This window comes from Metopolophium dirhodum, chromosome 2 (assembly GCF_019925205.1).
Source record: "Metopolophium dirhodum isolate CAU chromosome 2, ASM1992520v1, whole genome shotgun sequence".
NCBI lineage: Eukaryota > Metazoa > Arthropoda > Insecta > Hemiptera > Aphididae > Metopolophium > Metopolophium dirhodum.
Genome location: NC_083561.1, coordinates 12,460,919 through 12,474,857, shown reverse-complemented (window position 1 = coordinate 12,474,857; position 13,939 = coordinate 12,460,919). Strand labels below are relative to the sequence as shown.

Below are 13,939 nucleotides of genomic sequence, written 5' to 3'. Positions count from 1 at the left end.
AAAATTGCGATTAATAAACGGATGTATAAATATTAGTTATTAGTTATTACACTACTATCGTACCAAGTTCATTAAAATACACATTGTACAATGAAACTAAATGTTGTATTATAAGAACTCCGGTAACCTGCAGAGCCCAAAATATGCTGCAAGTTCTATAATTTCAACTCACAAACATTATAAGTACTTACATATCAATGGTTCTTCGACCTTTATTTTTTTTAACGAATACAACTTAACTTAAATACAAATTATTGACGATAAATTTCAAACAATTAATGGATTTTTGATAAATTAACAAAAACCGTAAACAATTTAATTAAATAAACAAAAACAAAAAATATAAAAGCACTCTTTTCAAAATAATATATAAATTATTTATAACAATTTTTTTGGAGAATCATGGAGAATCATAGGTATCTACATCATAATTATTATATGTTATCATAAGTCGTTTGCTGTCTATAGATTAATACCGTTAAATTTGTCATATTATATTTTTCTACATAACTTCTTCATTTATTAAACTACGATTTATGAATAACATAACATATTTCCAATCTTAAGAGGACACTACCTATGCATTTGTTGCCTCCATCTGACGCACTTACGACACGCCAAATTTGCATTTACTTGTCTCATATTCTGCTTAAGCATTTTTAATTTGTAATAATTCACATACCCATATTTTGCTAGAACATTAGATAATTGCCGACGCTTAAGCACAAATAATGTTCTTACCTAACATTTTGATATTAAATCAATTCACTCTAATATCAAAACTAACAGTATACACTAATTGTAATTAATCAAATCGTGAAGAGGAGAATTTGAAGAAGTACTGGATAATATTCTTTTTGATGACGTAGGCGTACGATGCGGACTTTTACCGGAACGAACCATAATATGATATACGTTGAAAACGAAAACGCAATTTATATAATTAAAATACAGATAACGGAGTGAACAACATAAAAGCGTGTGTTCACGGTGAACGTTATCGCCAGACTGGTCTAAAATATTAAAATATATTTTAAACATCAAATTTTATATTTGGAATTCTTGAAGCACTAAACAAAATGTGTTCAGTTTATTCTGCTGTAATGTAATCTATATAATAAAATGCTATAGAATCCTTGAGCCCTGCTTATAAGGAATCAGTCCGAGAGCGATATGGCTGTGAATTGAAATAAATAGACAAATTGAGATGGGATTAGATTCGGTGGTGTTGAAAAAAAATATAAAAAAATTTAGCCAATCCCGACATTCTATATTATATAGAATATAGCAGAGAGGACACAGATTCCGGTGGATTTAGGTTTAAGTGATACCGATAGCTTTATGGTATCAATAATATTTCATGGATCGAGTGTAATGTCTTCTTACGGAACACCCTTTATGGTCGACAAACGTTTCACGATAGTGCCAGTCCGTTTATTTAATAGGACTAGAATATATGGTCCCAACAGCGTTTGTCTGCGTTACAACTTCCCAGTCTCATGTTTCGACCGCCACGTGTACAAGACAAAAAATGTTTTTCGCGCTTACGTCCCCGAGGAGGCGGCAAAAAGAATGGTTTTTATTATCATTGCTATTGTTATTATTATTATTATTATTATTATTTTTATTAAATTTGACGTCGAGCGGCATTTTCTCATTATGGCGCGTACCGAGGAAAATATTACAATAACCGCTTCCCCGCGTCGTCGGAAAAGTGGCAGTTACCTCCGCGGACCAATATTATTTATTTACATCGTCGGATACGTTGCGGAAAATGTCAAACTATGTTTTAATAAACACGAACATTACCCAAAATTATTTATAACATCACTGCATTTATACTACCTATACCACGTGTATATATATTATATAATATAGGTATACGTACTGCTGCCGTCGTGTTATCGATTCACCGCTGCTGAGACCGCTTTCGACACTTCTTTTTTTTCCGACTCGAAAACACCAGAAACGGTGAGCGCCGGTTAGGTGCATTTTGCCCCCATTTTGCTCTGTAAAACGGAATTTCTTATGGAAATAATATGTCGTAAACGTCTCGCGGAGTAAAGCCTACAGCAGATTGGCTCGGCGCCTATACATAAATAACCTGCAAGGTACTTACCTATAGCTATACCCATCCACCTACCTATCTACCTGCGTACAACCGTTGCATTTTGCACGTGGAATAATTTTCGTTTGTAGAAAGTTCCGCTCGGGGGAGTCCAAACACATTCACTGAAATAATAGTGGCTGCATGCTCTATTAGTGTGTTTACTTGACGGCGCGGCCGCTGTATTCTCGAGACTATACAGCTATGTTTCCCATGAAACAATAAAATTATAAATAAAAAACCATTGAAAATGTCTTCTGTTCGTCCAATTAAATCGTGAAAGTATAATATCATAATATAATTGATAATTATTTACTTATAAAGGTAGACCAAGTATAGAATGGATAATATAGTTTCACGCATAAAATATGTATTAGGTATTTATATTGATTTGCCATAATGGTAAACGGTATTATAAATTATGATCATATTATTATATGTCAGGTATATTATTATCTACATGATAATCTATCATTCATCACATTTGATCTTATTTTCTACATTATTTTGCGAAGTAATGTTTCACTACCTCAGTGAATTACATATTTTTCATTAATTTATTAGTATATATATATAGGTTTTTATAATTATTATATAGGTTATGCATCATAACTATAATATTATTTGTGTTTTTAGTTACACGTAAAATAAATGATTGTACCAGGATATTGGATAGGCATATTATATAATGGATCAACGTTAAGCGCACTTTAATGATATTTTACCTAACGATGTTGGCGATTACGCTCATACCCATTGCAGGTACTTATGTAATAATATCATATACGATTAAAATATTAAACGACAGTTAATTAATACAATAACATTAGAAATAATAATAATAAAACCATTTTTTTTACATTTTAAATTCAAAGTTTGACACAACGATTTATAATAATCTATAGACAACGCGCGTTACCGATTAATATTCATAGGATGCACATCATGTTTACAGAATTAGGTAGGTATACATAATTGTGACAATAGTATATATTATAATATACATCACTTTAACAGTATCATTCACTGCAATATGTAGTTGGTACATATTATGATGTAGTATTTTCGTATTCCACTCATCAAGTCGCGTAGTATCATTATGCGATTGTTCAGTAATGTCAGCATAATAAACTGTATATATATATATATATATATATCTATATAGACATATAGTTATAGTGAGTTGGACATAAAACATCGTTATAATATAGTGTTGTACGTGCGCTAGAGGAGAATATATTTTGTGTACACCCACTATAATATTGCACCGTTACAGCAATAATGTGCGGAAACATAATTTTATTTTTTAAAAATATGATGTTTAACAGGCGAGATTAAAACACAATGTTATATTCAGCTCATATTATATTTTATTACATACTCACGCCTCGCTATATTGTACTGTATAGTAACGGTTTGGCAAGATCGTTTGTACAACAATAATGTTTAATGTAGGACTAAGACCTTTAATAAAGGAAAACGTAGAATTTAAGTGGACTGTATGCTTTTATTTATAATATAATAATAATAATTGTGGAGCCGCTCGCTGTGCTCGGTACAAACTTCGATACGCGACTAACTCGACTAATCACAAAATAATATAAGATAAATAATGACAATCGCGACAGTGTACGATAAAGCGACTCGAGCGCTAACATACTCCCGGCATTGAAAATGTTAATTTTCAACATAAACATAAAATAATAATAATTTTAGCCCAAGATACTAATTATACATATATCGTAGGCATATAAATGAATAATAAAAAAAAAAAATATATAAATAATTACAATAGTAATACAAATAAATTAGTTTCAAACTCAGCGAACAAACATATTCAATAAACACGTAAATAGTATCAAAACAAATAAATAGAAAAATAAATGGCTAATAAAATATAAAAGCGCGAACAAAAAACATATGCATAATATACAATATAATTTATAAATAAAGACAAAGTAACAATGAAACGTTACATACTATAATCTGACATTATTTAATTTCATATTGTGTAATAATTAGGAATTTCATAGATTAAAAAAAAAAAAAAAATTTTATACCCTTTTAATCAATATTACTCTCGAAAGGAAGTGGGCACAACGTTCGAACTGCCCTTTTCAACTTACGACCTGCTGACGTAACCTCTGCTGATCGAATGACTCCGTCGGATCCTCGATAGATTTGTTCAACTAGTCCCAATCGCCATTGCAATGGGGGTAGATTGTCCTCCTTCACTAGGACTACTGTTCCCACATTCAGCTTCGGACCTTTCTCCTTAGACCATTTGGACCTCTCTTGAAGTTGGCATAAGTACTCTTTACTCCAACGGCGCCATAACTGTTGTGAATATTGAGTAACTCTACGCCATCGTGTTAGTCGATTAACTGGTATAGCGGTTACGTCATCCTCTGGTACCGCAGTGAGAGAATCTCCTATAAGGAAGTGCCCAGGAGTGAGGGGGCTGGGATCAGAAGGATCAGTAGATAAGGTGGTTAAGGGACGCGAGTTTAAGCAGGCTTCAGCGCGCGTTAGTACAGTACATAATTCTTCATATGTTAGATGAGCTTCGCCTAATACCCTTCCTAACAGTATTTTCATAGATTTTACCGCCGCCTCCCACAGTCCACCGAAATGTGGGGAACGAGGAGGGATGAACTGCCACTTGACACCAATATTTGTGAAATTTCTTTGCAAATCTTCATGCGATTGTTTTGACTGGAATAGTTGATATCGTTACCCTAACAGCAACAACACGTATCTGCAAATTTTCGATTTTTTTTTTATGTTATCAAAATATTTAGAATCTCTTTGCGCACATGTTTCATTGACTATATTTTCCGTAAACAAACTGATAATCTCAAAAAATAGATTATAGTGACAACACGTATCTGAATTTGATATGTGACAACACGTATGTACAAGATTTACCGTAGTGTTTTGTGTTACGAACGTTTGACTGTTGCCGTCTACTTAAATACCAGGTAATTATTATTTAAGTTATTTTAAAGTCATAAATGATCATTTATTTACTATAAAATCAATCAAACATAACTTCTAAAGGAAGATCTACGTTAATAACTGACATTTTGTTTGTGTTTTCACATACGTGTTGTTACAGATTTAGAAATTTACAAATAGTGACAGTTAAGTGGTATTTCTATTGGAATTTTATCAATGCTGTTTTCTTAAAAAGTAAGTTAATATTCTATACTTAAATAATTAATATGCAATATGTAAAGATATTACATCAATATCTAAATTTTAATTAAATTATTAAATAGTGTGCTAATTAACAATAATAATATAATATTATGATACAACAAAATTATCTTGTTAAAGGGCATACCCAAATGCAGTGTGACAGTGTTCACAGCCTTATCGAGAGAAAACTTAAAGGACAGGACATACACTTGCCTTCAGATTACATTAGAATAACCAAAGCAGCAAGAAAAACTCCTTCACAACTAGGAGCTATATTGTTAAATTATGACTTTTTTTTAAATTTTAAAACACATCAAACCTATGCATCTATTAGGCCTGGTCGCACAAAAGGGGATCCTGAAGTTAAGGATATTAGATGTTTACTTTATAATCCAACTACAAAGAGAATTATGTACAAATTATTATTTGATGAACCTTATGACGATATACCTGTTGGGAGAATACCAGTATTAATGCAAAATGAAATAAAATATGAAAACCTCTATAAAAAACCATTAAGTATCACTTTATCAAAATATCAAGATCTTCAAAAACTCAAACAATTTCTTCCACCAGACACACATTCATTTTATGACAGTTTAGAGCATGCTTCATATTTCAAAACTAAGAAGGGTAAAATTTAATATTTTATTTAATATTAATTGTTATTTTGTATGATTTTTATTTTATGTACAACCAAAAGACTGGTTATTAAATTGTTTAGTGCAATTTGTATTGTTATACTAACTTATTTTTATCAATTTATAATTATATTAATATTGTTATTGTATATGAAACCAAAAGACTGATTATTAAATTATTTAGTGAAATATGTATTCTTATACTAATTTTTTTTTTTTTATATATTATTAGGTTAATATTGTTATTTTATATAAAACCAAAGGACTGGTTATGAAATGATTTAGTGCAATTTGTATTGTTATAATGTTTTTTTTTATCACTTAATAGTATGTTAATTGTTATTTTAATATGATTATTATTTTATATGAAACCAAAAGACTGGTTATTAAATTGTTATTTAATCGTATTATAATATAAAAACAAAAAACTGATAAAATAAAAAAATAATGTTTTTATATCATACTGTTATTATTTAAATTGTTAAATATCCACCCACTAATTGAAATGATTAGAACTTATTGCTCTTATATAAATGTGCTATATTTGATGAAATATTTAACTTGAAAATCAAATTTAATAAGTTTTATTCAACAAAAAAAGGTAATTTATTATTAATTTAAATGATTAATACAATTCAGTTACGTGCTGTTATACCCTCAAATGTATGAATCAATAACATGTATCTACTAGTAACAACTACACGTAACTGAAAATAAGTTGTTAATAACTCGTATCTACACTAAATAATCTAATAACAATAATAAATTAGTGTTTGTTATGTATAAATGTGTAAGTATAACTTAAAAACTTAATTCAGAATCAAAAGTTGCTAACATTTTTAAACTTTCAAAATTAAACAGTTTTTTGGTCTTCCTGTAAAATTGTACTTTTGGAGATAAGTGTTGTTGCTGTTAAGGTAACGATATATTTCTTTTAATTTATTATTGGCACCAACGAAATTTGTTGCATTATCGCTATATATGACAATGCTCTTACCACGACGGTCGAAAAAACGGTTTAACGCGTTCAAGAACGCTTTTGTCGTTAAATCGCTAACTGCCTCGATATGAACGGCCTTGGTCGATAAACACACAAAAATACATGCGTATGTTTTTATAATCGGTGATTTACGTAACGAACTAGATTTTATTAAAAACGGACCGGCGAAATCTATGCCACATTTTAAAAATGCCCGTCCTGGTTGCACGCGGTCACTGGGCAAGTCACCCATAATAGGTTGCACGAAAATAGGTTTATTACGGAAACATTTTATGCATTTGTGAACCGTATTACGCGCTAAATTTCTACCGTTAATTGGCCAGTATTTTAACCGAATAGTTGATAATAAAGCCTGGGGTCCACCGTGCATTAGAAGCATGTGCTGTTCATTAAATAACATTTTCGCAAATAAACAGTTCGCGGGTAATGCGATGGGGTGACGTTGAAAAATGTCGATTGTCGCGGCGTTTTTCAATCTGCCGCCAACGCGAATGACGCCATTACTATCGATAAATGGTCGAAGACGAAAAAGTTTACTGTGGGTCGAGACAGCCTTACCGTTCGATAGTTTCCCGCAGTTCGTCAACAAAACCGATATTTTGCGTATATTTTATTAATTTCAAAGTTGCTTTTTCCAACTCTTCTGGTTGTAGCAAACCTGTTAATTTAATATTATTATTCTTACGCGTACGCACGTTATTTATAAACCGTATGCAGTACGCGGTTATCCTTAAACACTTAGTCAATGATTCATATTTGTTTAACATAAAATCATCGTGATCAATGACACACATAACATTGATAATATTTTCTTTACCTTCCGGAATATTGTCTAATTTACGGTGAGTGTCTGAACTTTCTATCCAATTTAATTTATCTTCAGTCAACCACTTGGGACCCGACCACCATAAATCTAAATTGATTAATTTAGACGGACAGCAACCTCTAGATATCACGTCAGCCGGGTTGTCGCATGTACTAACGTGTTTCCATTCGCCCATTGTTGTTTTACTTTGTATTTCAGCTACTCGATGTGCAACAAACGTTCTCCATTTCGTCGAAGGTGAAGCGATCCATGCCAATACTATCATCGAATCGGTCCAAAAATACTGTTGATTAATTTTTAGTTGTAATTTCGGTATTAATTTATACGCTAGACGTGTTAATAACAGTGCCGCACAAAGCTCTAACCGAGGTAATGATAATGTTTTTAAAGGTGCCACTTTGGATTTTGCACATATTAAATTAGTATGATGAATGCCCGCGTTGTCCGTACACCTTAAATATAAACAACATCCATACGCCAATGTACTAGCGTCCGAAAACCCGTGGACCTCAATAACACACGATTTTAAGCTGTTCGTGATTTTGCGTGTTATTGATAACCTGTTTAACGCGGATAATTGTGTTCTATACTCAAACCATTGTTCGCGTATGTGCACTGGAACGGGTTCGTCCCAATCAATCTTTTCACGCCATAACGCTTGTAATATTAATTTTGCTCGCACTATTAATGGGCCGACTAAACCCAGCGGGTCGAAGATCGCAGCTATATCGGACAGCATTTCGCGTTTGGTAACCGACATCCCATCTACCCTTTTATTCTCACGCACGTTATATTTTAATATATCCGACGAAGCGTCCCAGAATAAACCTAATACCTTTTTTACAGAATAATTAAGTTCGTGTTTATTTGATATTTCTATATCTTCGCTAGGTAGACTTGATGTTATTAAACTCGCGTCGTTTGATGACCATTTTCGTAACTTTAGACCGGCACTGTTCATAACCACAATCAAGCCGTCGCGTATTTTAATTACTTCCTGTTTCGTGTCGGCTCCGGTCAGTATGTCGTCCATGTAAAAATCTCGATTGATAATAGGCGTGATGTATGGGTATTGTTCGTGTACCGTTTCGGCTAGTACTTGTAAACAACCTGTCGCTAAATATGATGCGGGTACTGTGCCATATGTGACCGTGTTCAGTCGATATATTTGTATAGGTTGATTAGGGTCCGTGCGCCATAATATTCTTTGATAATCGCGATGTTTATCAGTCATTAATATTTGCCGGTACATTTTAACTATGTCGGCCGTTAAAACGTAATTATGAGTTCGAAATCGTGAAATAATGTATAATAAATCGTCTTGGATAACCGGGCCCTTTAATAACACGTCATTAAGACTAATACCGTTATCTGTTTTGCAAGATGCGTCGAACACTACCCGCAACTTTGTAGACGTGCTACTGTCTTTTCTAACGGCGTGGTGGGGCAAGTAACACGTTTGATCTTCTTTTTCGAGTTCGCTCTCATCTACCCGTTCCATATGGTTTAATGACTCATACTCTTTCATAAAAGAAAAATATTCTTTCTTTAATTCCTTATCTTTTTGGAACTTACGTTCTATTGCTAAGAAGCGACGTTTTGCGATTTCGTACGACTTTCCTAGTTTTATTAAATCGACCCCGAAACGGTAGGTGTACGACAAAACGTCCCTCGTCATTTCTAATAACGGTCTTATTAAAATATTCTTGACAAGTACGCTCCTCGATCGTATAAGGTGGTGTATCGCTTACGTCTTCAATCAGCCAAAATCGTTGTAATGCGTTCTCTAGCGTGGATTCACTATCGGTTGCGCTAAAAAACGTGTTCGAAGTCGATGCCTTTGATAAACTATTTTCCGATATTGCTCCAGCGGCCACCCATCCAAATACTGTTTCTTGGAATAACGGCCCAGTCGTCGAGGGACGTATTTGTCCATCACATAAAAATTGATAAAAATGCGTTGCGCCTAATAATATGTCGATTTTTTGGGGCGTACTAAAATGTGGATCGGCCAATTTAATGTTATCGGGAACGTTACATGTTGTTGTTATATTTCGCGGAGGTAATTGACCCGTGATCTTTGGTACTACTATCATTGGTAGAAATACTGCGTAATCACTTACGCGGGATTTTATTTTTAACCATACTGACGACGACGCATGTTGTACTATTTCACCGATACCGCTGATTACGTGTTTAATTTTATTTCTTTTTAAACGTAGTGTCTGCACCATCTCTTCCGTTATAAAATTTTTCTGAGACCCGGAGTCTAATAAAGCACGACATGTTGTCGTTTTCGTGTAGGGACTCACAGCTAGGGCTACTACCGTAGCTAATAACACCTGTTCACCCGACGCGAATGCGTGGGCGGTCACCGTGCTTAAGGCAGGTGTTTCTCCCTCAGTTTTACTGTTTGCTTCTGATGTTTCACTCGTTGAATTTGGTTGGTGTTTGTAATTGTTTATGTGTAACATTGTATTATGTGGCTTGGAACACCTTAGACAATTTCGCCCAAGACATTTCCTTTTGTCGTGACGCCGGAGGCAAATGTTGCACAAATTAAGGTCGTTTACCTTTTTAATTCGGTCGATCGCTGATAGTGCGATAAACTTGGGACACTTGTATATAGTGTGCGATAGTTGACATACGTAACATTTTATTTCCGAGGTGTTGACAAATGAAGTAGATGATGTGGTATTTTTTGTGCCTTTTTTACCTGTGTAATTATTATTTTCGCTAACATTTTTCGAAACACTGCATATTTTTTTAGACGATTCAACAGCTTCTAATACGTGGAAACGTGCTTCTAAAAATTCGATTAATTCGTCGACCTTTTTGATTTCGTCTCTCCCGCACTTCGTTTCCCAATCGCTTATAGTGACTGCGTCTAATTTAGTACATATAATATGTGTTAACAACGGTCCCCACTCTGACGGTTGTTGATCCAATGCTCTTAAGGCCGATATATGACCACGTAAACCATCTGAAAATTGTCGCAAGCCCGTGGACGAACTCGCTTTGACTGTAGGTAAATCACAAATACCTTTTACGTGTGTTTGTACTAATAATTTTTTATTATTATATCTCGTAACCAAACTGTTCCAAACGTGTTCATAATTATTAACTGTGGTCTCTAGGTTCTTGACACAGTTCGCCGCATCGTCGGATAGTGACGCACGTAAATGAATAAATTTTTCTATTGTTGTCAGGTGTTTGTTATTGTGAACCAGTGCGGTGTATATATCATAGAACGGAGCCCATTCGGAGTATACACCTGAGAACACGGGTATTTGTAACGCAGCTAATTTTATCGATGGTACGGCATTACTTATCTCTCTTACACCGTTTTTTTCTTTTCCTACTTGTGTGTCGATGGACAAGTTTTCTTTTATTTCTGATTGTTGAAGTCTCTCTTCCGCTTTGGCCATTGCCTTGAAATATAACTCTTCGAAATCTACTTGATATTCTTCATGTTCATTTGCATCTTCCTCATCCCGAATCTCCGACTGTACCTGTTGAAACTCTTCCCATGCTTCTTCAATCTTTGGTCGTCGTATACTTATTTGCTTAGGATCATTGTCCGGAGTAGACACATAAGTCCAAAATCGTGTTAAATTGCCTCTAATTTGTCCTCGCCGCGCTTTTAGAGTGTTTACCATTTTGCCGATATAAATTAATATAATAAATATGTGACAGCTGGCAACTGATAATTTACGGTATATCGAGGGTTAAGAAATATATAGGCTATAGCGTAATAAGACGTAATTATACCTAACTAGCGGTCTATTTACCAATTCGTAAAGAGATTATACTATAACGACGGCAGAATTTTAGCGATAAGAATTTGACTAGGTATACGCTTTTGAACGTTTTGATCGTTCGTTTTCTACGCTGAAATAATATCGTAATCGTTCGTATCTCCAACAATTATCGCATTTATTTTACGAGTTGACTGTTGTACTGTACATAACGCGGCTGATTACACTCGATGTCGGGATAGGAATATCGGGAATTTTTATGAACGTATTTTAAAAATACTAGGAAATTGAGATTCTCTTACCTTACATTTGTCTTCATCAAGATGACCTTGGCACGGGAATCGATCTTCTTCGAGCTTCTCGAACGGGTACACGCGAAATATAATATTAACTGGACCACAATACTATACTTTTTACGTTTCATACGCACAAGAATATATTCCAACGTATATTCTTTCGATAGATATAAATTTTAATATTATACTCTTCAAATCACGAGAAACTGCACGCGCGAATATACTTTGGTTTAATATAACTAAGATAATATTTTATTATTTTATATACGACTATATTATTCTTAATATTTTAACGAAAACGACGTTCACGTGCGAATCTTTTTCGACAAGGCTATAATTTTTTTTTTTATTACGCCTATTTAACCGCACGCACGTGACTTTTAACCGACGCACTCAAAATAAACACAACTATAATTACTATATTATACGGTTTCCGTCCGGTTCGAATGGACCATGTTTAATGTAGGACTAAGACCTTTAATAAAGGAAAACGTAGAATTTAAGTGGACTGTATGCTTTTATTTATAATATAATAATAATAATTGTGGAGCCGCTCGCTGTGCTCGGTACAAACTTCGATACGCGACTAACTCGACTAATCACAAAATAATATAAGATAAATAATGACAATCGCGACAGTGTACGATAAAGCGACTCGAGCGCTAACAAATAAGACATTTTGAAAAACGCACATCATAGCCTCCACGAACAATTTTCCATCTTATTAACTTTAAAACAATTTCATTTCCTCTACTCGACTTACTCGTTTGCCGCGCACAGATGTATTCAAAGAGACCTAAATGATTATGACGGCGAACGGAAAAACTAATAATCTCAGCATAAAATATATAACTTATACCTATTATAAAATGTTTTATTGTTGTTATATAGTTGTATACACTATAATATACACACCACATCCGTCTGCAATGAATGCGATTACACAAATAAATTGAGAAATTATGTTTAAACACCAAGGAACGAAAAATTACACTTACATTGACAGAAATGTATTTTACGACGTATTTCAATTTAACAATTTTGTAAGATTTAAAAAAAGTACAAAATATTGGGAATAATGGTTGTCATAAAAAAACCTGTAAAACGAGTTGGAAAATCCTAGAAAAGAATAAATGTTAACTACGTGACAGTAAATGCAAATTTCAATTAATATATCTACATGTTATTGAATTAAAAGAATGCTGATATTATTAGAAAATTATTTAAATCTATTGAACCGGATGATGTTTGGATGCTGAGCGTCCAATATAGGTACCTCTACCGATATAGGTATATATAGGTATTTTATACACTACTCGTTTTTAAATTCGATGCCGGTAAAACAGAAATCGAGTTTTTCGTATAATTTACAGTACCTATTATTATCTATTACGCTAATCGATTTATGAACCGTTTGATACCGATTATTATATCGTCCAGTTTGACGGCGCCGAACACAACGCATACAATATATTATAGTGTGGGCACCGGGTTTGGGTTTTATTTCAGCCACTTAAAATATTGGTTTGGTGCCTAATAAGTATAATCAGAATTCAATTCATAAATTTATACGAAATTTACCTCATCGGTACGGGGTCGGAGGGTCTGCCTTATCCGTGTTTCTTGAACCACCCCGTATCGAAGTGAACCGGTATGAGAGTCGGAAATCATGGAACTGAAACCCCACCAGAACCGATTGTAGGGGGTTTTCGGTTCTCACGGGTTATTTTTATTTTTAGTAAATCCTATAATTTAAAAAAAAACGTTTTATTCCAATTGGTTCTCATTGGTATTAAATTAATGGTAAATAATGAAGTTTGCATCATAATACGTAATATTATTTATAAGTAGTAAGTGAAATCATAAATTATACATATTCAGTCATAATATTATATAGTAAAACCTGTGTAATATGGAACCTGAATAACGTAAAAACCTAACTTTTATGGAAAAATGTTACGGTCCCGGCGAACCTAATGTATTTTTAAATACATCGTACCCTGAGTAAGATGGAACCTGATTAACGTGGAAATGGAAACGATATTTTGTCATGTACCTATAACCTAACCTAACCTAACCTAACCTATCATGGAAATATGTACAACGTACA

General features: G+C 33.5%; 2 protein-coding genes across 2 annotated transcripts; both read right to left on the bottom strand.

Annotated features, from left to right (window-relative positions):
- Positions 1 to 3,609: 3,609 nt before the first annotated feature.
- On the bottom strand, positions 3,610 to 4,851 carry LOC132939072 (uncharacterized). The gene has a single exon (XM_061006089.1). The coding sequence runs from the start codon at positions 4,703 to 4,705 to the stop codon at positions 4,172 to 4,174; it is 534 nt and encodes a 177-aa protein (XP_060862072.1). The 5' UTR covers positions 4,706 to 4,851; the 3' UTR covers positions 3,610 to 4,171.
- Positions 4,852 to 7,503: 2,652 nt separating this feature from the next.
- LOC132938156 (uncharacterized) lies at positions 7,504 to 11,434 on the bottom strand. The gene is made up of 3 exons (XM_061004843.1): positions 10,576 to 11,434; positions 9,442 to 10,491; positions 7,504 to 9,395 (listed from the first exon to the last, which is right to left on the bottom strand). The coding sequence occupies exons 1-3, from the start codon at positions 11,432 to 11,434 to the stop codon at positions 7,504 to 7,506; spliced, it is 3,801 nt and encodes a 1,266-aa protein (XP_060860826.1).
- Positions 11,435 to 13,939: the final 2,505 nt, after the last annotated feature.

Bases quoted from the DNA above. Each gene is read 5' to 3' on its own strand.
- LOC132939072 (XM_061006089.1), bottom strand. From the start codon at position 4,705: ATGAAAATACTGTTAGGAAGGGTATTAGGCGAAGCTCATCTAACATAT.
- LOC132938156 (XM_061004843.1), bottom strand. From the start codon at position 11,434: ATGGTAAACACTCTAAAAGCGCGGCGAGGACAAATTAGAGGCAATTTA. The intron at 10,492-10,575 runs GTTTCCACGTAT...ATAATTACACAG, and splicing joins AATCGAATTTTTAGAAGCAC to GTAAAAAAGGCACAAAAAAT. The intron at 9,396-9,441 runs GTTTTGTCGTAC...TAATAAAACTAG, and splicing joins TATTAGAAATGACGAGGGAC to GAAAGTCGTACGAAATCGCA.